General features: G+C 40.1%; 1 protein-coding gene across 1 annotated transcript in view; it reads right to left on the reverse strand.

Moving 5' to 3' along the window:
* Positions 1 to 16,830: 16,830 nt before the first annotated feature.
* The window catches only part of LOC121519580 (cadherin-18-like), a 104,642-nt gene continuing 99,341 nt past the window's right edge, over positions 16,831 to 22,131 (reverse strand). Inside the window, exons 10-11 of the mRNA XM_041802337.1 lie at positions 19,895 to 20,164; positions 16,831 to 18,298 (exon numbers count right to left, since the gene is read on the reverse strand). Coding sequence (XP_041658271.1) covers positions 17,649 to 18,298; positions 19,895 to 20,164 — 920 coding nt within the window. The 3' untranslated portion in view covers positions 16,831 to 17,648. The remainder of the gene's footprint in view (positions 18,299 to 19,894; positions 20,165 to 22,131) is intronic.

Raw genomic sequence — 22,131 nt, forward strand, 5'->3', positions numbered from 1 at the left:
CCTTTATGTCATAAACTGATATCACATACACTATATTGCCAAAAGTATTCACTCACCCATCCAAATAATTGAAATCATTTAATCATCATTAAATACCCTTCTTATCAAAGAAGATCCTCTGAGAACAGAATCCCTTTTCTTCTTTGTTTTTTCTAAAGGTTTGGTGTTTAAATGTCAATCAGATCTACTAATGTGCCTGAAACTGCTGTAGTATGCATGCCAGGCCAGTAGGTGGCAGTGTGACTGACAATGAAACACATGCATGCACACCTTTCCTTCCTCCTGGTGGTGTCAACAGACAAACATGGCTGACACACAAATGTTTGTGTGGACAGATGAAGTCGGGTTGCTTCCTAGTGACAGTCACAAAATAAATAGATATTTAAAAAATGGGAACATATAAACGTTGGCAGGAAGTGAGCAGCACAAAAAAACAGCACATTTTTGTGTGGTCTGTGCAGCACCAGGCCAAGATCAAGTCTCTGACAGACTACATGCAGAACATGAAGCAGAAGAGGAGACAGCTGGAGGAAAGCCAGGACGCTCTGACCGAGGAGCTCGCTAAGCTGCAGGCTCACGGTTCGCACATTTATATTAACCATTAAAACATCTTAGCTCAAGTAAAAACAGGTGAACTTGATGGAATTTTCCTCTTTGTTTTTCATCAGAGAAAAGACACGAGATGTCAGGAGAGGAGAAGGAGAAGGAGGACATCAGCAGACACGATGGGGACGGGGACATAAAGGTGAGGAGGAAACACGTCACTGAGAATCTCTGTTACAGAAATGTGAAATAGCTGAATGTTTTTGTGTCTGTGTGGCACAGAAAACTCTGGAAGAGCAGCTGGAGAACCACAGAGAGGCTCACCACAAACAGCTGAGCCCACTGAGAGACCAGATCGAAGATGAGCAGAGGATGCTGGACGAGCTCACAGAGTAAGTCTGACTGTTTTAAATCCAACTACATTTTTACAGACGTTAGAGACCACAGACATAAGAAGAAACACATGGCATGAGATATTTGAATCAAAGTCTGCAGTAAAATAAGTACACTAAATATTTAGACCAGTGTTATTGAAAACTGCTCAGCCAAAGAGCCAAATTGTTGAAAAATACCTTTGCAATAGCCACATTTAAAGTGGTGAAAAGTGGCAAATATGGATTAAAAGAGACATAAATGTCAAAAAGCAGAAAAAAATGATATAAAGGCTCAAAATTGGAATAAAATGGCATAAATTGGGTGAAAAGTGTCAAAAAAGCAGTTACAGATAACAAAAATGGTCAGAAAGCAGCAAGAAAAGTGCTAAAAATAGTGAAAAGCTTTTAAAAGGGCCAAAAAGCGAAAACGGAATTGGTGAAAAGGCAGAAAATAGGAATTAAATGGCAACAACTAGGAGACAAGTAGCAAAAATGGGGGAAAATTGAAATAAAAAAGGAGTTATGGATGAAAAAAATAGTCAGAAGCAGCAAAAATGTGGTAAAAATAGTATCAAGTGACTAAAACAGGCAAAAAGCAGCAAAAATGTGTAAAAATTAATGAGAAGTGACTAAAATGGTCAAAAAGCAGAAAAAAGATGGTATCAGGCAAGGCAAAGCAAGGCAAGGCAAATTTATTTGTATAGCACATTTCAGCAACAAGGCAATTCAAAGTGCTTCACACAGGTCATTAAAATACATTGACAAAGGGAAAAAGAAACACAATGAAAAAATTTTAAACAAAGCCTGTAAAAGATTATTAAAAACAGTAAATAAGACCCACACAAGATAGACACATCCCTAGTGTCATTTGTCTGAACGTTATATGTATAAAATCCAGCAGTGAACAGGTGTATCTTCAACCTTGATTTAAAAGAACTCAAACACTCAGCAGACCTGATGTTTTCTGGGAGTTTGTTCCAGATATACGGAGCATAGTAACTGAACGCTAATTCTCCATGTTTGGCTCTGACTTAAAATAGTAAAAAGTGACTAAAATGGCAAAAAGCTGAAAAAAATGTGGTTAAAAATAGTGGATGGTGACTAAAATGGGCAAAAAGATGGAGAAATATGGTAAAAATGAATGAATAGTGATTAAAATGACCAAAAGCAGCAAAAAATGGTGAAAAGGTGCAAAATTGGAATAGAATGGCAAAAAACGGGTGTAAAGTGGCAAAAATGGGAGAGAAGTGACATTAAAAAAGGAGTTACAGATGATAAAAATGGTCAGAAAGAGGCAAAAATGTAGTAAAAATGAATGAAAAGTGACTAAAATGTTCAAAAAGCTGCAAAAATGTGGTAAAGATTAGTGAGAAATGACTGAAAAGGTCAAAAAGCAGCCAAGATGTTGGTGAGAAGGTGCAAAATTGGAATTAAATGGCAAGAAATGGGTGAGAAGTGACATAAAAAAGGAGTTACAGATGACAAAAATGGCCAAAAAGCAGCAAAATGTGGTAAAATATGGTTAAAAGTGACTGAAAGGGGCAGGAAGTGGCAAAATGGGCTAAAAAAAATGTGAAAAGTGAGTTAATGGTCAGAAAGTGACAAAAATGTGGTAAAAAATTGTGAAAATTGAGTTAAATAGTCAACAAGTGGCAAAAATGTAGTAAATTATTGGTGAAAAGTGACTAAATGGGCAAAATGCTGCAAAGAGTGACAAAAATGCAAAAAGCATTATTTAATGTCAAAAATCAGCTTTAATTGGGTGAAAAGTGGCCAAAAAAATTGCTAAAAAGGGGAAACAATTGCAAATAGCAAAAAAAGCAGGATGAAAGTGGCAAAAACTACAAAACTGGCCAGAAGAAGTGGCACAAATGGGCTAAAAGGGGCAAAAATGGATTAAAAGTGTCCAAAAAAAGGAAAAAAGGGAGAAGAACTAGAATGAAAAAACTAAGAGAAAAAATAAAGGTTGACAGTTAAAGCCTCCTGTAAAAGAGTGGGAAACAAACTGATGGATGTGACTTGAACTGGATCATTCCTGAGGTGAAAGGTTTTTTCAGGTTTTCTGGGGAAAAATATTTGAAATGAAGACATAAAAGAGCCACAAACCATCCCAATGAAGCCACATGTTGAGTTTTACTCATTTAGACTAATAACTGTTTGTGGCAAGACTTGAACTGGATCAGGAATTTAGTCTAAAATTGTCTAAACTGGGCCTAAAATTTTGTCTTCAAGTCCACAGAGACGAAGGAAGCAGTAGAAAAATCAACAAACCTATTCATGTTTGATGTTTTTTAGATCTAGGATATTTCCACAGATGTGATTGGTTCTCACTGAACCACTTTATGCTGTTTAAATGATCATAAAGTTTTTTTTAATTGTTTTTTCAGACCAAAGTAGTGACAGTCATTACAACTGTCTACTGTGTGTGATCCTCATGAGGAAGGATGTAAAATCCTCGTACCACTCCTCTTTACTGAGCCAGGAACTTTTAGGTGCATACGACTGTAGTCTGGCTTTACACTGGCTCTAAAAGTCTACACACACCTGTTACATTGTTGTCATGTGAAGGTTCCCTACCTGGGGTCCGGGCACCCCTAGGGGGGGCGCCTATAATGAACTTTAATTTATAGAGTCATGATTGAAAATGTAATGTAAGAGGAAGTATTAGAGCCCTCCAAAAGGTCCAACAAAATAAAGAGGATCTGTACATTTCTTGGAAAAAGGTGACATTTAAAAGTACATTTTTGAGATTATAAAGTCGTATTTTTTCAAGAACCTGAACTCAGAATTTTCTAGTTCAAAAGTCCTAAATTATTTCATCATGCACTTTAAAATTTCAAGTTTGTAACATTCTGAACTAGTGAATTTACAAGGATCCAAACTTTAAAAAGTTCATAGAAATGTCAGAGTCTGGGGAATAATGATAATGTGATCATTCTTGGATCATTTCCTCACTGATCAATCCTACTAAGAAAAATCTCCTGATTAGGCGATCAACTGTAGGACTTATGGAAGGAAAACAGCTTCTTCTGTTGTCATTTTCTTTTTCCAAGGCTCTTTTAGATTTTATAATGACAAAAAATTCTACCATTTTGTTGACATAGATTTCCAGTTTTTTTTTTTTTTTCTGGTAAATTTATGACTTGTTAAATTAGAAATGTTTGAGATTTTACTTAAAAATTGATTGAACCGTCTCATTTTGGTGTTCTTATCATGGCTCTAAATGCCGTTGTAATGATGGATAGTTTATATTCAGATATTTATGAGGAACTTATTTATGCAGGCCTGTTATTCTGGGATTTAGTCAATAAAACAATTAAAAATGATGTTTAATTTTTCAGAGATTGTCCTGGGGGGCTTTAAAGTGTTTAGAGTAGAGGGACCCCAAAGAAAAAAGGTTAGGACCCACTCATGTAAAGCTCCATCATTTCAGAAATGTTCTGCCTTGTACCATTTTTGAAGCCAAATAACTGTTTGGAGAAATTTCCAGAAACCAGATGAACAAAATGAATCTATGTTGATGTGGTTTGTTGACATTTCTCCAGTTACTCTGCCGTTAAAAAGCGCCCAATCAGAGCTTAGCGAGCGTCTCCTCTCAGTCTGAACCAGGGTCTGCTGCTGGAGCAGGAGAGGCTGATGTCAGACTACGACAAACTGAAGACTGAAGAGCAGGAGAAGGACGCCAAGCTGCAGAAACTCATGTGAGTAAAGGACTCATCCATACGTTTATTTATGTGGAATGTGAATTCATGTGGTTTTTGTTGGCAGGCTGCTGACTGAGCAGAGGGAGCAGGCCAGAGAGGACCTGAAGGGCCAGGAGGGTCAGGGTACCAAAGTATCTTTTATTTTGAAAAGGCATTTGACCGTACAGAAATCAAGGAAACGGACAACTTCACTCAATTTTGGTTTGTGTCCAGAATTGAAAAACGAGTGAAGTTGTCAGTTTTCTTGATTTCCGTACGTTCAAATGCCTTTTCAAAATAAATGATACTTTGGTACCCTGACCCTGGAGGAGAGCGTGGTAAGTATTTCCTGTTTCTACATTGGAGGAGATGAAGTCCCCATGAGGGCTCAGTGATCATCCATGCATGCAAATAAAGAGTCCATCCTGTAAAACTCCTGCTGTGTCTGCGTTTTTGTTGCATAACCCCTTACTTACATCTCTGATGGCCCCCCAGGGGGGCGCCACACCGCGTCCCCCCTCCTCCATCAGGCATGCCTTGATCCAGGTACCGGCCACAGTGGGGTTTGAACCCCAGCATCCCCTGCAGAACTGGTCTAGTCCAGTCCTCTGTGCCATCGCCGCCATACCTTTCACACTACCATCTCTTCTCCTGGCGCATTTATCCTCTTTGTTCAGGATGTGGCTTTAAAATTCACTGAGACCAAGATGGGAGTTGAACCTGGAACCTCCAGACTCTGAGTCAGTCCACTATCTCATTAGGCTACAGAGCCAGACATGTAGCAGAGGAGGTTTTGCTTCTTTGTTTGGACTCAAATCTTTAAAACTTAAAGACATTGGTTAGATTTGAAAGGCCAACTCCTGTCCAGGTCTCCTGAAGTCTAGATTTGGACTCAGACTTTTAAAACAGATGAACCCATGATAAGATTTGAACCTGTGAACTCCTGATTCACAGTCAGTTGGCTTTTCCACTAATCCACTGAGACACACAGCTGTTCATGTTTCTCAGAGGATCTGATCTCTGCTTTTGGGGGACTGGACTTAAAAACCAAGAATCAAACCCACAACCTTCCAACTCTATGGCAGTCCTCTTTACTCCTGAGTCAGTGATTTACCCCAGCAGCTTCAAAAATCCACAGAAGATTTGAACCAACAACCTCATAACTCTAGGGCAGTTACCTGTCCAACTGAGCTAACGCACAGGCTAAATCTAGCTGCAGTTTCTCTGAGACTTCACATCTGGAGTAGAACATCTCTATGATCCACAATCTTTGCTGCTGGAGACCATTTTCATACTTGAGAGGAGATGTAAATAGATACAAAAGCATTGACGAAAATGATGAAACAAACTTGTGCACATCCCATGGACTGGTGTTGAAAATTAGCACTTTGCTATAAACACTTAAAGCAGTGCATCTGGGACCTGTGTATGATTAAATATCACAGCATCAATGTTAATGTGTGTTCATGTCAAGTAAATGCTAAATAAATAAATCTCGAGCTCTCTATTTGCTCCTCTGGTCGATCTTCATCACCAGTGATTGGAACATTCAGTTAATGCTTTTAGCCACTTGGTCATTTTTCTCCTGTGGAGTGAGCGTGCACACGAGGGAGAGGGAGTGAGGCTGCAAGCATGCAGGAGAGGGAGAGAGAGAAACAGAGGCTGAGCCAAGCAGAGCAGAAAGAGGAGCTGTGAAAATGACAATACAGTGATTTGTTCATAATTTGGAGCTGCATTCAAAATTTTCAGGGCGCATGCCTCCTTCCCATTAGTTTTACTGCCAAAATAACGGCAAGCTCTTGAAATTAATGACCGGTATCACCCTCTGTTTCTGTGACATTGTGGGTGTTGTAAAGCTCACATAACCCCTGGGTGCAGCACGCCTTGTAGCTGGCATGCAATGGTTGCTACGTATCGGACCCCCTCTCAGTGTCTTGGGACCCCCCAATGGGGTCCTAACCCCAAGGTTGAGAACCACTGCATTCAGGGCTTGACATTAACTTTTTTGCTCACCAGCCACAGTGGCTAGTGGTTCTGCAAACTTACTAGCCACTCAGTTTTTTTCTACTAGCCACAACTTTGGTGTTTGGTAATTCTGAGCTACATGCCAAATTTGGTACAAAGGGTGTGATACGACACACGTGCTCTACTTTCCCTCACCAATATGATCAATACCAGCTCTCCTCTTAATAAAGCACTTCTCCCTGTACACATGAAACAGCACACTACTGAGATACAGGTCAGACTGTTAGAGACAGTCATCTAAGAGTCAAAACTCTTAGATTTTTATTTTCTTAATGGATATCAAGTTTATGCTAAAATTAAAATACTGTTAATCAGCTGTTTATTAGAAAAAAAAAAAACTACAGCAGATTACAAGAACATCTCTAATTTTCACTCTGACAGATCTCCACCAGAGAATATTAAGTGTCCAACTTCTGCTGTCCTCTGCTCTATACTGTATGGAGGAAATGTTGTCATACGTGTGTCTAATAATTAAAATATCTCTTTAAATAATAGATGACTTACATTTGGTGGTGAACAACATTAAACAACGGATGTATAATATAAGAAGAAAAAAAAAAAAACTGTTTAGTTGAATTCTCTTGGACTCCTGAGTGATCATTTACAGACTTTAATCCTTCTGCCTCTGTTTCTCACTGCCTCAGTGAACTGATCTAAAGTTTCAGAGTTTCTCTCGTCTTTTATAACCATTAATTATCTATTTAAGGCGAGTTTATAATTAACCCTGAATATACAAACATTTAAAAATTTCATTGACATTTAAGTATGTGCACCTTTGCGGAGGTTTTCATCATTTAGATCGCCCTCAACAAAGAATATAGATGGAGTATTAATTAAACAATACTTAGACACACTGCCCGCCCTGGCTCACACGAGCGACAGAGACACACAGCTGAGGCACAATGGATGAAGAGACCAGCCACTTTTCAGTTATTTTGGAGGGAAATTTGAGCTTTTATGTGCTGAACGGCCTCTCTGTAAGGAGCCTAAATCATAATGGCTAACAGACAAGCACAGTCAGAGTGAAGCATAAGTGGTGACACTGATAAATAAAACCCGCCACCATGGCTGGTTAGAGTCACGCTGCTACCCGCCACGGCCGAAATTCACACGCATTTGGCTAGTTGGCGGGTGTAGATGTCAAGCCCTGACTGCATTAGAGGTCATTTGGTGCTTTTCCTGGTTAAATACAAGAATAATTAACTAGAGGATCTATTGCATCCTTTGGTGAGTATCTGACAGTGAACTACACTGACTATGAATGTGGATAATCTCTGATGTTGTTTGTCTGCTGTATCTCATCTTTGTGTGAGGAAATGTTTCTTTTATTAACCAGCTATTCAAAGAAAGAAAATATAATGATCAATGTTATTTGTAAAGATATGTAAAGCTTAATCCTATTGCACCAGTATTCAGGGATGGGATTTGGTCTTCTGTTGTAATAACCAAACCCAGACAGTAGGGGGCGATGACATGCTGCTCAATAACATTAAAGATGGAGCTCTGTGTCTGTCATGCTCTGTGAAGGAAGGAAACACTTAAAATTCATAAATATACATTTGTGTATCTGCCTCATAAAATATATCAGTGAAAAGGGTTGAAGTAACATCAACATTTCTGGTTTGGCCTGGTCTTAGAAGTCCGTTTGATATAAAAGTAACTGGCATTAGACTTACAACCCTAATTCCAAAAAAGTTGGGGCGCTGTGTAAAAGTCAATGATCTTCAAATCTCATAAACCCAGATTTTATTCACAATAGAGCACAGCAACATGTCAGATGTTGAATCTGAGATATTTGACAGTTTCATGAAAAATATGACCTCATTTTAAATTTGATGGCAGCAACAAATTTCAAAAAAGTAGGGACAGGTCCACATCCCCTCTTCTTTAACAACAGTCTAAACATCTGGGAAGTGAGGAGACCAGTTGCTGGAGTGGTGTCCCACTCCGGTCTGAAGATTCTATCTACTCAACAGTCCTGGGCCTCCTCTGGATTTTTTCCTTTTACGATGCTCCAGAGTCCAGGTGTTTTCATCTGGTGAAAGATCTGGACTGCAGACCGGCCTGGACTCTTCTTCTGTGAAGCCATGCTGTTGTGATGGATGTGGTATGTGGTTTAGCATGGTCTCGCTGAAATTGTCCAGGCCTTCTGTTAAAAAGATGATGTCTGGATATTTTTTGGTCGTTTTCCTTACAGAAAATGACCGTTCCAACATACCTGAAGTCTTCAGTCATGCTACAAAGCTTGAGTTTTGATATTATTATACCCCCCTCCTTACTTTGTGATGGTGCTAAAGGATCGAAACCAAAGCCGGCAGTGACATGCACGTGGGCGTAGAGCTTTAAGAATCATTAGTGGCTTTGTGTGCTGCTTGTGTGGCTCTGCGCTATTTACCAGGAGAAGCCATTTAAATGCTGTTTTCACTCAGAAACCCATGATCATTGCCATGAATAATTCATACCTCCAGTCTTGCTGTCATCACTGTTTCTCAAAGACAGTTAGTGCATCCTCCTCTCTAATTACTCCTTGAATAAATAAGCACCAGGGCGCCATCTAACACGATCCGTGACACCGAGCTGGTTTCAGTCTTCCTTCCCGCTCTACTTTCCTTGACTTTATATCCAAAATAATTAAACAGGAAAATCCTAAAGACGAGTCAGCACATGCTGGCAATCTTTAAATATGAAACAAAGGAAAACGCAGCGTGAAGGCACATTAATGAAGCGCTGACATGGTCATTTTTCATGCTTTTAATGCACCACACTAATGCCTACAAAGGCCGCATTTCTGCATGTTAAATCACTCGCGCTATTCAAAGTAACAATCCTGTAATAAAGACTGTGTGAATTATTGGAAAAGGTTTAAAAAACACTTTAACGGTGATTTATCTGCATCCCTTATTGGGCCTCGGGGGATTAACTATGACGTGTCCTGGGCAGATTTACAAATCCCTCGATGGCTGTTAACGAAGCACACCGAGCACTTTGAAGCCAATTATTAGGCGTTAGATACTGCTGTAGTCCCAATTAAAAACTTTTCAGGCTCTTCTACTGAGGTATTTATTTTCCCCATTACACCAGTTAGAGTGCTGGATAAACAGAGAACAGAGAAGGAAAGGAGGCCTTTTTATCCAAAGTCAGGGTTTTTGAAACCATCTTCTTTTGTAAAACACAACCTTGCATCTGATCTCTCTCACACCACACCTAATAGGGGGTCATCAAGACTGTTCCCACAAAGACCAGGTTTAGTCTTAACAGAGACTCTGAGGGTCGGACTTTCAAATAAACTAAAATTAAATTAATATTTTGGTCTGATTAGCATATTATTGTATTAATATTTCTGTTTGTTTAGGCATTACCAGTGAGATCTATCCCCATTATCTAACATGCAGCAGGCCACAAGGAGACAGGACCGCCCACAGAACTGGCAGGACCCCTGAGAATCCCAGAGAAGGGGCGCTCCTCAGGTCTGATTTAACACCAATATTAACTCATTTTTGGCACTTTTTAACCCCTTCTGACTTCATTCAACAACTTGTGCAACATTTTTGTGCCATTCTTCACCCATTGCTGCCTTTATACCAATTTTTGTCACTTTTAACCCCCTTTGGCCGCTCTTTAACCCCTTTTCACTTATTTGCCAGGCTATTTTTGCAATATTTTTTTGCCACTTTTAACACGTTTTTGATACTTGTTAAACTTTTTTGCCTTTTTAGACCAATTTTTGCTATTCTTAAACCCCTTTTAAACCACATTTCTTGCATGTTTTATCCCCTTTGTGCCACTCTTTTATCTACTTTTGATGCTTTTAAACACCTTTTCATTACTTTTTTGCACCATTTTTGCCACTTTTAACCCATTTTTGATACTTTAACCCAATTTTGCCAATCTTAAACATTCTTGCCACTTTTAACACATTTTTGATATTTAAGCCCACTTTTTGCCATTCTTAATCCCCCTTTAAACCACTTTTCTTACATGTTTTATCCCCTTTGTCCCACTCTTTTATCTTTATTTGCCACTTTTAACACCTTATCATGACTTTTTTTGCACTAGTTTTGCCAATTTAACACATTTTTGATATTTTAACCCACTTTTTGCCATTCTTGCACCTTTTTCAAACCACTTTTCCTGCATATGTTATTCCCTTTGTGCCACTCTTATATCCATTTTGGCCACTTTTTAACACCTTATCATTACTTTTTTGCACCATTTTGCCACTTTCAACACATTTTTGATACTTTGAACCCCTTGTTTTTCCTCTTCTAACAGTTTTGGACACATTTTTAACCTCTTTTTACCACTTTTCTTGCCAATTTTTGTCTGTTTGTGCCACTTTACAAACCATTTAGACTCTAATCACCCAAATTTTTAACCTTGCAAAGCAGATGGATACGCCCATTTCCTTGTTTCTCACTGTGTGAAACAAATCCAAATTTTGCGACTCTAACCCTTTTCATCTCTTTATCTGGCCATTTTTGCAAAATTTCTGCCAATCTTGACCCATTTAAAAAAAAAAAAAAAATTAATAATAATGGATGACAAAAGAATTTCCAAAAAAACAAAACAAAACAAAACAAAACAAAACAAAAAAACAAAAACAAAAAAGAGCAAGTGTTAAGTCATTCTGAAGCTTTTTCAATATTGATTGTTTTTGTGGGGGTAGAATTTAACAGCTGTGGACATTTAAAGCAAAAGGTGTTATTATGATCTGTAGAACCAAGGAAGATAAACATATGGCTTTTCCTGATTTTAAACTGGTAGGTAATACTCTGAATATCTGCAGTGAAGTAAAATATCTTGGTCATGTGATCACAGATCAGCTGACAGATGACGAAGATATTTATCTTCAGCGTTGCATGTTGTATGTACAAGCTAATGTATTGCCTCGTAAATTTGAGTGCTGCACTGATGGGGTGAAACTGACTCTGTTCAAAGCGTTTTGCACACCTCTGTACACTGCACATCTGTAGACGAAGTATAAAAAAGCGAGCCTTCAGGGACTACAAGTGGCTTATAGTGATGTGCTGAGAATGTTATTAAAAATGCCTAGAGGGACCAGTGCCAGTGAAATGTTTGTGACTGCCCATGTAAACACTCTTCAAGCTGTGCTGAGAAACTTTATGTAAAGGTTTATCTGTCGGTTAAATTATTCTGAAAATGTAATTGTCCTGGTACTGGCGAACATTGCATACAGTGCCACACGCTGCACATCTCAGCTTTGGAAGCACTGGTATAAGTGCCTTTTAAAAACTGGCTGCTAGACTTTTTTTTGTTTGTTTTTAATTGTGTTTTTTAATCCCGTCACGTGTTTGTTTGTATGGACCTCGAGTCTGAAATAAAATCTATCTATCTATCTATCTATCTATCTATCTATCTATCTATCTATCTATCTATCTATCTATCTATCTATCTATCTATCTATCTATCTATCTATCTATCTATCTATCTATCTTAAAGCCTGAAGAAACTACAACATCTTCTTTTCCTCCTTTTCTGAATTTAATGATCTTCTGGGGCCGGACAGGAAGCTTTGTGGGGGCTGATATGGTCCTCGGGTCGCCAGTTGATGATCACTGCCTTATAGTTTCTGAAAAGGAATAAAAGTCATGGCACTTGAACAAGGTTGAACCAGATAGAACCCAGGGACCAAGGTCAAGCTCAATGGCATCTCTGTAGTCCTGGTCTTTTCACCACAACCAGAGACTGACAGCAATTTTCAGGCCTCAGAAAATCCACAGCATGCTCAGGACCTCATGGCAACCCTTCTACCCAACCGGACAGTACCTTAGGCTGTGCTTACTCGCCACATCCAAGCCTTACTCAGCTCTAAAGTTTGTTATTTTTTCCAACAGATAATTTTCCAGAGGAAAGGTCACCAGAGCTCATCCAGGGTTGAGTCCTCCCTCCTGCCCGATGGTGCCCAAGGACAGCTACGCTTACTTCAGCCTTAATTTCTGGCCCAAACACGCCTAAAAGTTCTGCACAGTACTGTATATCTGAGTCTGATTATTTCAAGGCATGGCAGCTACAGTAATCTTGCAAAGCTGATGGATTGGCAGGACTCCATCTTTGTCAGGAAAATCCATCTTGAAAAGCTCCAGTCCACATTGTTTATGCTCAGTGTCATTTGAGGAGAATAAAGGGGGGTAGTTACGGCAGGTTTAGTTTTACTGTGAGCAGATAGCAATGGCTATCAGTTAGCTCAGATATAGCTTTAATATGGCGTCAGTTTTACACTGTATCACACCAGATACAGGGAGGAAAGCTCAGTGGCTGACTTTATTACAGGAGACTAGGGGTTACAATCCAAGTCAGGGTACGATGAGTATCCAGTGTGGGCCCTTGGGCAAGGCTCTTAACGCCAGGAACACCTGTCCCAGATGTACGTGGCTTTGGACAAAAGCATCTGCTAAATGAAATTAGAACAGAAACATTGAGCATAGGTTTTCATAAAATATGCAAATAAAAATGCTGGTCTTAAATCATTTGTCTTTTTATTCATTCCAAAAATATACAACCATGTGCTTTATTTGATCCATCTGTTCACTTATTCTCAGATTTTCACACCATCGTGATCTGAAATGATTCCAGCCCATGAAAAGATGCACAAACTTCCAATAATCCAGAGAGGAAGATAGAAATGGAAAAGGAGACAGTAGAAGGGTAGGGAAGAAGTCAGGTATGGTCTGAAGGTTTTCAGCTTAAATGACATGTTTGACTGATTCATGAGCCTGCATTGATGAAAGTGATACACAAGTATTACTAACCTTTAGTTTAAACAGTTGCTTTCTTCTTTTAAAGGGGAACTGGCTTGCTTTAAAAACTATTTTCACCTTATCATCTGTAGATGAAAGACCTAAATGATAATACTTGGAAGGAGAGAAATGTTGAATCTAGAACTGGAGAGAAACATTTTGCAGTGATCTTTTTTCCTGGCCCTGTGTAAACCCCCCTCAGGGGTGTAGCTAGGGATTTTGGGGACCCCAAACTCCTCATCTTGGTCTCTCTCCTTTCTTCTCCTCCAAGATCCTCATCTTGCTCTCTATCTCTGCTTCTGTCTCCTTCATCATCCTAATGTTGCTCTCTATACCTTTTTTCTTCTACTGTCATCATCATCTTGCTCTCTGTCCCTGCTTTCTTCTCCATCATCCTCGTTTTGCTCTCTGTCCCTGCTGTCTTTATCTCCATCATCCTCGTCTTGCTCTCTGTCCCTGCTTTTGTCTCCATCATCCTCGTCTTGCTCTCTGTCCCTGCTTTTGTCTCCATCATCCTCGTCTTGCTCTCTGTCCCTGCTTTCATCTCCACCACCCTCATCTTGCTTTGTCCCTGCTTTCATCTCCATCATCCTCGTTTTGCTCTCTGTCCCTGCTGTCTTTATCTCCATCATCCTCGTTTTGCTCTCTGTCCCTGCTTTCATCTCCACCACCCTCATCTTGCTCTGTCCCTGCTTTCATCTCCATCATCCTCATTTTGCTCTCTGTCCCTGCTTTCTTCTCCATCATCCTCGTTTTGCTCTCTGTCCCTGCTTTCTTCATCTCCATCATCATCACCTTGTTCTCTGTTCCTGCTCTCTTTACTCACATGCACTTACCTCTCTGTGAAAAGAACTTTGTGAGGAACTGTTTCCTTTCATTCTGCCTCCTTTCTGTTTCACTTCTATGATTTTCTTCTGGGTACCTGATTCAGTGTTTCTAGATGGCATCATTCCTCCAACTTACAGTCACCATTTCCCTCTCCTCAAGGCTCCACTCTACCATCCAGTGCTCGGGGTGGACTATACCATTTGGACATTTTTGAAGAGGAGAGCAGGGGCTCCTCAGTCTGTTACAGATTAATTTAGTTACTTTTGATTCAATAATGAGGCTTATTACTAAGAAAACAAAATAAAAAATAAAAACACATGTTTCATTACAGGCTTCATCATTACAGTAGCCTTTCCCCGTGCTACACTCATGACCCCACTTTAGCACTGTTGTGATAACTCAAAATAACGGATCTTGAGTTGTCTTGGGTTGTTGTTTCAGGGATGGCTTTTATGACCTGGACGGGCAGGAAAACCAGTAAGATGTCAGCTGTTTTTTGTCTTAGGAAGAGATCAATTCAATCAGATGGAGACAGGATGTGGAATAGAGAGCAAGGTCAAACATTGGAGAAAAAACAGACAGGTAGTACAAAATCATATAAAAATGAAAATGTGCATCATTTTGTGTCTCTTTCATGTAAAAACATCAAACACAGACTGAAACCAAATCAACAAATGTGGTGAAATCATACCCATAAAAAACTTTAACATCATGTTCACATTTCAGGGACAGAGAGCAGAAACATCCACAGTTCATTACTGACGTACATCACTGGAACCATAGCTCATGTAAAGCCATCCCAACAGCTTCAAAACCTCAGCAAACCCATTATTGTCTTTATTCTTTTTAACCTTCGTTTATCTGAAATATCAACTTTTTAAAAGGCAGAGGACTGCAGGAACCAAAGCCTGACTGTTAACGTCACTTATGTGCTCCATATTGTGTCTTTGTGATGAAGAAAGGGTTGAATTAAGAAGTTGATTGCAATCTTTATTGATTCTATTAGTATGCACTTATAAGTATACTGAGGGAGAAAAGCTGTTTATGAAGTGGCTCTGAGGGAGCTGAAGGTGTTGCCACTTTTATTAGGGATGTATGCAAATGTCAGCATGAGATCAGCATCGACAGATATGCTGATATTTACAGCTGATATATCAGACATATATCAGAACTCTAAATCATATCTCAGCCTTGAATACTGGCAAAATGTCCAACCCTACCATCAGGTACGGGTGGATTTCTATGGCCCTACACATTCAAGGAGATCCTGAACATTTTAAATGAAGCCCCAAGCATAAAACAACTAGACAGCACTTTATTTACTGAGCTCATATTACAAAGTATTTTTTAGTAATAATGTCATAATTACCTAGTATTAAGTTGGCATTTTTCCAAGTAATTACTCAGAAATATAATAAAACCAAGGCAGTATTTACCTAGAAATGAAGTATTAATTATCAAGTAATCAGGTGGTATTTTACCAAGTAATTTCTAAGAAATAAGATGATAATTTTCCACTTAAGTTGCTTGATTATTCCAAGGTCATTTCTTTATTTTTGAACTAAGTTGAAGTGAGTCCTTCCTGAATAATTTTCAAGTAATTTTTAGGGGTAGAGGGTTAGCGCTGGGGTAAAACGCTGCCTAATTACTGGAGAATTGTCACAATATTACAAGGAATTACTTTAAAATTGAGACATTATCACTAGGTAAAGATCTCCTGAACTCATTGGGTGATTACCAGCTCATTCCTGAGAAATCACCAGATAACTATTATTACTAAGGTAATATGGAACCACTAATAAAAAGTGCTGCAAACTTAACTACCAGACTGCTTACTGCTCCTCTCTGAGCCCTGATTGACTCAGTCAGGAATTATCATAGCTAACTAAGCCTCACAAAGTAAGTAAACTAAATTATAAAAATCACTGATAAAGAAACTATAAATGAGGCGTTACAAATAAACTAACACACTGGCTGGCCGTTACGATTTCTCTCAGGCACGGTGATTTCCATTTTAGAGGAGCTTGTCCAGGAACCCTTCAGAGCAGATGGATTTGTCAGAATTCACGTCTGACTTCAGGCAAAGCTGACATCTGCAGCGTTTGTGCCATACCTGAAAAACGGGTCTGGCCAATCAGGGTTCTTTGAGGAGAGAGAGGTGGTAGCTATGGGTGGGGTTTAGTTGCACTGGGAACTGTGAGTAACGGCTGCCACTGGTTTACAGCAGCAGGACGGTGCCTGAGCACAGTTCACTTGTGAATGTGAATGTAGAGTGGCTGCCACTGTAGTCGTTAGAATGGATGTATCCGTAGTGGCAGTTTAACAGAATAGGACAAACATTTCTTTATTAATAAAAAAGTACAGCAACACTGAAAATGAGACGGAACAGATCAGATTCAAGTCAGAATTCTGAGGTTAAGGTTAATTTTCTCAGATTAAAGTTTAAACTCTGACATTAAAGTTTTAATTCTGAGATTACGATTAGAATTCTGAGATTAAAGTGTTAACTTTGAGATTATAGTCAGATTTCTGAGATTAAAGTCTAAATTCTGAGAAAATAAATTCTTGGTGAAAAAAAAGAAGCTTAAACAAAAAAATATGAAAAAGGTTTTTTTCACCTTTAATCTCAGAATTCTGACTTCAGTTCCAATATTTGACAAGAAAAGAAAAAACTGGATTACACACATAAAAAAAAGTTGCCCTAAAACTATCTGTAGTGAATTGTCTTTATTAAGTGATGTTTTTTTGTTGAACAGATGCCTGTATTTAAAAAATGCTTGTCAGCAAAGAGGTGGGCCAAGCGGCGTGGCTAGGACTCGTTCACTGGGGCCGTACCATTGTTTCCCCACATCGCGCTACATCCCCCCCTGCTGGCTGTCAGGGTGCTATTACAAGACTCGGTGTCACTGTGGCCCGTTCATATCATGTGTGGTTGGGACACGCGGTAAGAGGAAATTTCAGAATATATGAGGAGGATTTTGGTGAATGCTGCTCAGACTTATTCCAAGTTATTGAAAGAATAAATGACAGGGAAGCTGAAGATCAAACTCAGACCCTGACCCTGGATTTTAAATGACTGGGGTCACAGGAACAGAACAGGAGACATTTCTTCTCCACTGACTCACAGAACAAGCAGAGCAGAGAAGCCATATGTAAATGGACCTGTCACTGTTAAACCCCACTCTTCACACAGACTCATTTCAGACTAAAAAGACACTTGGATCTTTGGATATTTTCATCCAAATCTCCTCTGCTCGTGTATTCTTCTCTTCTGTTGAACACAGATGGCTTTTCTTCTCCTTTGATTTATATAACAGCACAGTTTCAACACTGATTCTGCATCGTTACACTGAAGTGTAAATGGCACAAGTAAAAAGTGATCAACAAATCCGTCCAACGGTATGAAAAAGTCCAAACAAAGCCCTGGATCTCCATCCTTATGAGTCAGAGTTAGCAGGGCTTGAAGCCAGCTGCTCTCCAACTATTCGTTCCAGTGTTTGCTCGTCCGGCTCCCAGTCCTCCAAGTCAGCGTAGCTCAGCTCGGGCACGGCTCCAGTTAAGCCCAAAGAGCTGACTGACCCGGCCAAGGACCCCCGGCCTTCATAGGCGTACGTCTGGAGTGAGTCATACGGCGGGCCCCGAGTGTCTGAGTCTGCTTTGGCCACCTTCTGCAGCAAGATCTGCTGGATGATGTCGTGACCGTGGAGCAGAAGCGATGGCGGCGACTGGCTGATCTCCGCGGGGATGCCGTCGATGACGAACCAGCCAGGGTCAGATTCAGGGCTGTAGGTTCTGTAATCCATCTCCTGTGACTTCCTCCTCCTCCACACCACAAACTCATCGTCCTCTAACTCCTCCTCCTCCTCGTACGGGCTCGGTCCGCAGCTGAGGTAGGCGTGGAGCTTCCGGCGATGCTCCGAGGCTTTGGGATTTCGAAGTGCAGCGATGTCAAAGGCCTCTGTGTCCTCCTCCCCGCCTCCTTCATCGTCGTAGGTCACCACGTTCTCTCTGATGTCCTCTTCAGACAGAATCAGGGGCTCTTTGCTGGCTTTCTTGTTCCGTAGCTGGGTGAAGAGCATCACTATGGCTGCGGGGGGTAAAGAGAAGAGGTTTAAAGGAAGAAAAGATGATGAAAGGGAGAGGTAAGATCACACAGACAGAAACCAGTGACATGATCTCCTAAGGTTTTTAATGATGGGATGAAACAGAGAGAGCTGATTGGATTCTTCTGTCAGAGCAGCAAACTAATGATTAAAATAAGGCACATTTAAAAATAAATGTGAAGATGAACTTCAAATCCAGCTGTCTGAAATATCTTAAGAGGAGTGTCAAACTCTGCAGACTTCATCAGCATGGATCTGTTCAAATTGATCATTATCTTCAGTAACACTGGATGTAATTATTCTGAGGGCGTTTTCACTCCTCTAGTTCGTTTGCTCTGGTCTGAATCATCATCACTGCAGCCCTCCAACCATCTAGGCTTTATGGCAGAGTGGCTAGACGGGAGCCTCATGAAAGCCCGCTTGGAGTTTGTAAGAACCCAAAGGACTCTGTAAGAAACAAGATTCTCTGGTCTGACAAAATCAAGATTGAACTGTTCGTCCTCATTTCTAAATGTTATGTCTGGTAAGAACCCTTCATCGCCTGCTCAATACCATCCCAACAGTGAAGCATGGAGGTTTTCACTCTTTCTCTGCCTCTTTTTGAAACTTCTGACTCACTACTGCCACTGTAAGTCGTTTTCTTCTTGTTTACCTATGTTTGCCGATATATACCCACTTTTTTGTCACTTTTTAATCCCATTTCACCATTTTTTCCACCCATTCATTGTAAGTATCCCATTTTGCCACTTTTAATCCCTAATTACCAATTTTTCTTACTGATTTTGCCATTTTTCAAACTTTTTGCTACTTTCTAATTCATTTTACCTCTGTAAACTCCCTTCTTGAAACTTTAAACCTTTTTGCCAAATTTTTTATTCCATTTCACCACTTTTCTGCCCAGTTTTGCCCCTGAAAACCCATTATTTATTTTGCTTACTTTTTTTAGACCCATGTTTGCAACACTTTAAATCCCATTTCACCACCTTTTATACCGATTTGTTTTTACTATTTTAACCATTATTTACCTGTTTCTCTGCCCAAGTTTGCTACTTTTGACCCATGTTTGCTACATTAGACCTAAATTTTACCTCTGTTAACCAATTTCTGGCATTCTAAACACATTTTTTTCACCTTTTAATCCAATTTCATGACCGTTTACGCCCATTTTTGCAACTTTTTAATGGCTTTTCCACTTATACCCATCTTCACAGTTACTTGGCATGTTTTTGCAACTTTAATCTATCTGTGCTTCTCAATGCCAGTTTTGCCTCTGTTTACCCATGTTTACCAATTTAAGTCCACTTTTTGTCACTTTTCAATCCTTTTTTCACCATTTTTTACCATTTGTGACCCATTTTTTCCAAGTTTTCTGCCCATTTTTGCCAATTGTTGTCCACATTTGTCTTTTAACCCATTTTTGCAGCTTTTTTGGGCCACTTGTTTTCTATTTTTGTGGTTTCATTGGAACAAAGATGTTTTTAATAATATGTTTACAAGGCCCATGTGTGGCCTGTGTGCATGTGCAAAAATCCCCAAATTCCAAGATCCATACAACAACCAAACCATACTGCCATACTCACCTAATAAGATAACGATACACAGCAGTATGGCCACAAAAGCCCCGGTACTGAGTCCGGCTGAGGACAGGAAGGCCTGAGCTCGGCAGATGTTGTTGCTGTTGCGCCCCCTGGTGTTCCTCTGACACTCACACACCCTTAGGGAGACTGTAGTGGTGCTACTGAGTGGAGGCTCTCCACCGTCAGCCACCACCAGGACCAGGCTGTACAGATCCTGGTCTCTGTCCTGGCTGAAGCCGTCACGCCTACGAGACACGATACTGGCAGTGTTGTCTGATAACATGGAGGACGAGGTAAAGATGGGGAAAGAGGGAGAGGAGGGCAGGGATGGATGGTGAAGAGGCAAGAAGAAAGTAGAAAATAAAATGATGGTTAAAGGTGCTATTATGGAGAAAGAAGGCACCATTCTTCACAGCAGGATGAGTCACTCCTCTGGTGATCTAAAATAAGGTGTCTCATTTATTACAGTTGTAAAACAAGGTGACGTATCTGCACACAGAATCATCATCTCTGATAAAAATCCATGTATCGACCTTTAAAACACATTTTTCCTCACTTTAAGTCAATATTCCCCAACTATGTCATTGTAGTAAAATCAAAGTGGTCATGTTCACTGTTTGAGACCGTAGCACTTGAAGTAATTATAGAGAGCCTGATGTGTAATTAGCATAGGTAGTCTTACCATTATGCAAAATCAGGTGGGTTCCTCAGAATAGCCATTAGAGGTGTGTGTCAGATAAGTCTGAGATTACCCTCAATGATGTGTATTTTAAATGAAAATGAGGGGCCAAGAGTGAATAATGTGTGTTGACCTTAAACAGGCTAAAAACTCTCCAATGTGGCTGAATTAAGGGCACAGTTAGCATGGATTTCCCTTTTGCACATGCAAATCTTTTTGCTATTTTCACAGGAAAAAAAACAAACAAACAAACAAAAAAGCCTTTTAGCTGTACTGTAGCCGCTATAATATAACTACCAGAGAATGAATTACCAGTTATTTGCTGCAGAGTTGATGCATTCTCACTACAAATTGCTCCAGGGTTTGAATGAAAGTTAGCACAGGCCTCTTTTAAAGGCTTGCATGCTCTGTTCATCAGTGTTTGTGTTCACGATTCTCCAAATGAATTGGGTCAAAGAAGGAACACCCCGTTGTTTGGGACAACAATGGTCTATGAGACAGTGGAATACAGACAGTTTTAAATCATCTTCAGGTGGATTTTAATGAGGAGCTCACATAAAAAAATACCTGCAATGCACCAGTAAGACGGTGACTGCTCTAGAAGAACAAGTAAACAACAACAGCACAAACCGCCTGCAGCAATGAGCTCCCAGACCGCCGCCCGACCCCCCCTGTCCAAATCCTGTCACTGTGCCTCATTAATGAGACTGCTGTCAGCTCGCCTCTGTCCTGCGTGTGCGTGTAGGACGCCAACACCGGGAGAGACGGAGGAGACATTAGACGTAGGAGAGCGAAAATAGGAGTTGACGGAGAGAAGGTGAGACAGATTTAAAGAGGAGCGGCGGGGTGGAGGAGATGAAACGACAGAAGACCTCGGAGAACGTCACACGATCTGACACAGACCTGGGAACTGACGGAAGACTTCACTTTATTCAGGAGGGAGAGCGTCTGAAGCTTAACGAGGAGAGGGAAGCAGCAGGAAACTCCAGCTGCTGGGTTACCATAGTAACACCACCTCATTTTTTTTTTTTATGGACATGAAAGTAGACCTCAGTGAGGGGGGTGCCAGTAGGACTGGGTATTTACATGAGTATATTTTTGCTGAACGATCATAGACAATTTATTTTTTCTGCAGAAATAAACAGCTGCTGTTAGAGCAGAAAAAATTAACATGATTTTCATTCAAATCAAACCTGTTTGATACCACAGCCATACCACTATCCTCCTATGTCCCAGCATCCTCATATGAGGACATTACATTTTGGGTTCTCTCAACCAACAGTTGACAAGTAAAAGTGAGTATAAATGCTAACTGCATGTGGTACATGTCAGTCTACACCAGGGCTGGGAACCTGCAGCGCCAGAAAGTAGATGAAGTAGAGAATTTCATCTGTAGGTGAACAGTAGGCTACAACAATATTCTGCATTAACTCTGTCCGGCAGTAAGTGTAACTAGTCTGCATGTGTGAATAAAGAAATGCTGATAATGATGGGTCATATCAGGGTCATCCTAGTTGCCCCTATGTGGGTTTTTTTCCAGGCACATTAGGGACAAGACCAC

Source organism: Cheilinus undulatus, linkage group 13 (assembly GCF_018320785.1).
Source record: "Cheilinus undulatus linkage group 13, ASM1832078v1, whole genome shotgun sequence".
Classification (NCBI taxonomy): Eukaryota; Metazoa; Chordata; class Actinopteri; order Labriformes; family Labridae; genus Cheilinus; species Cheilinus undulatus.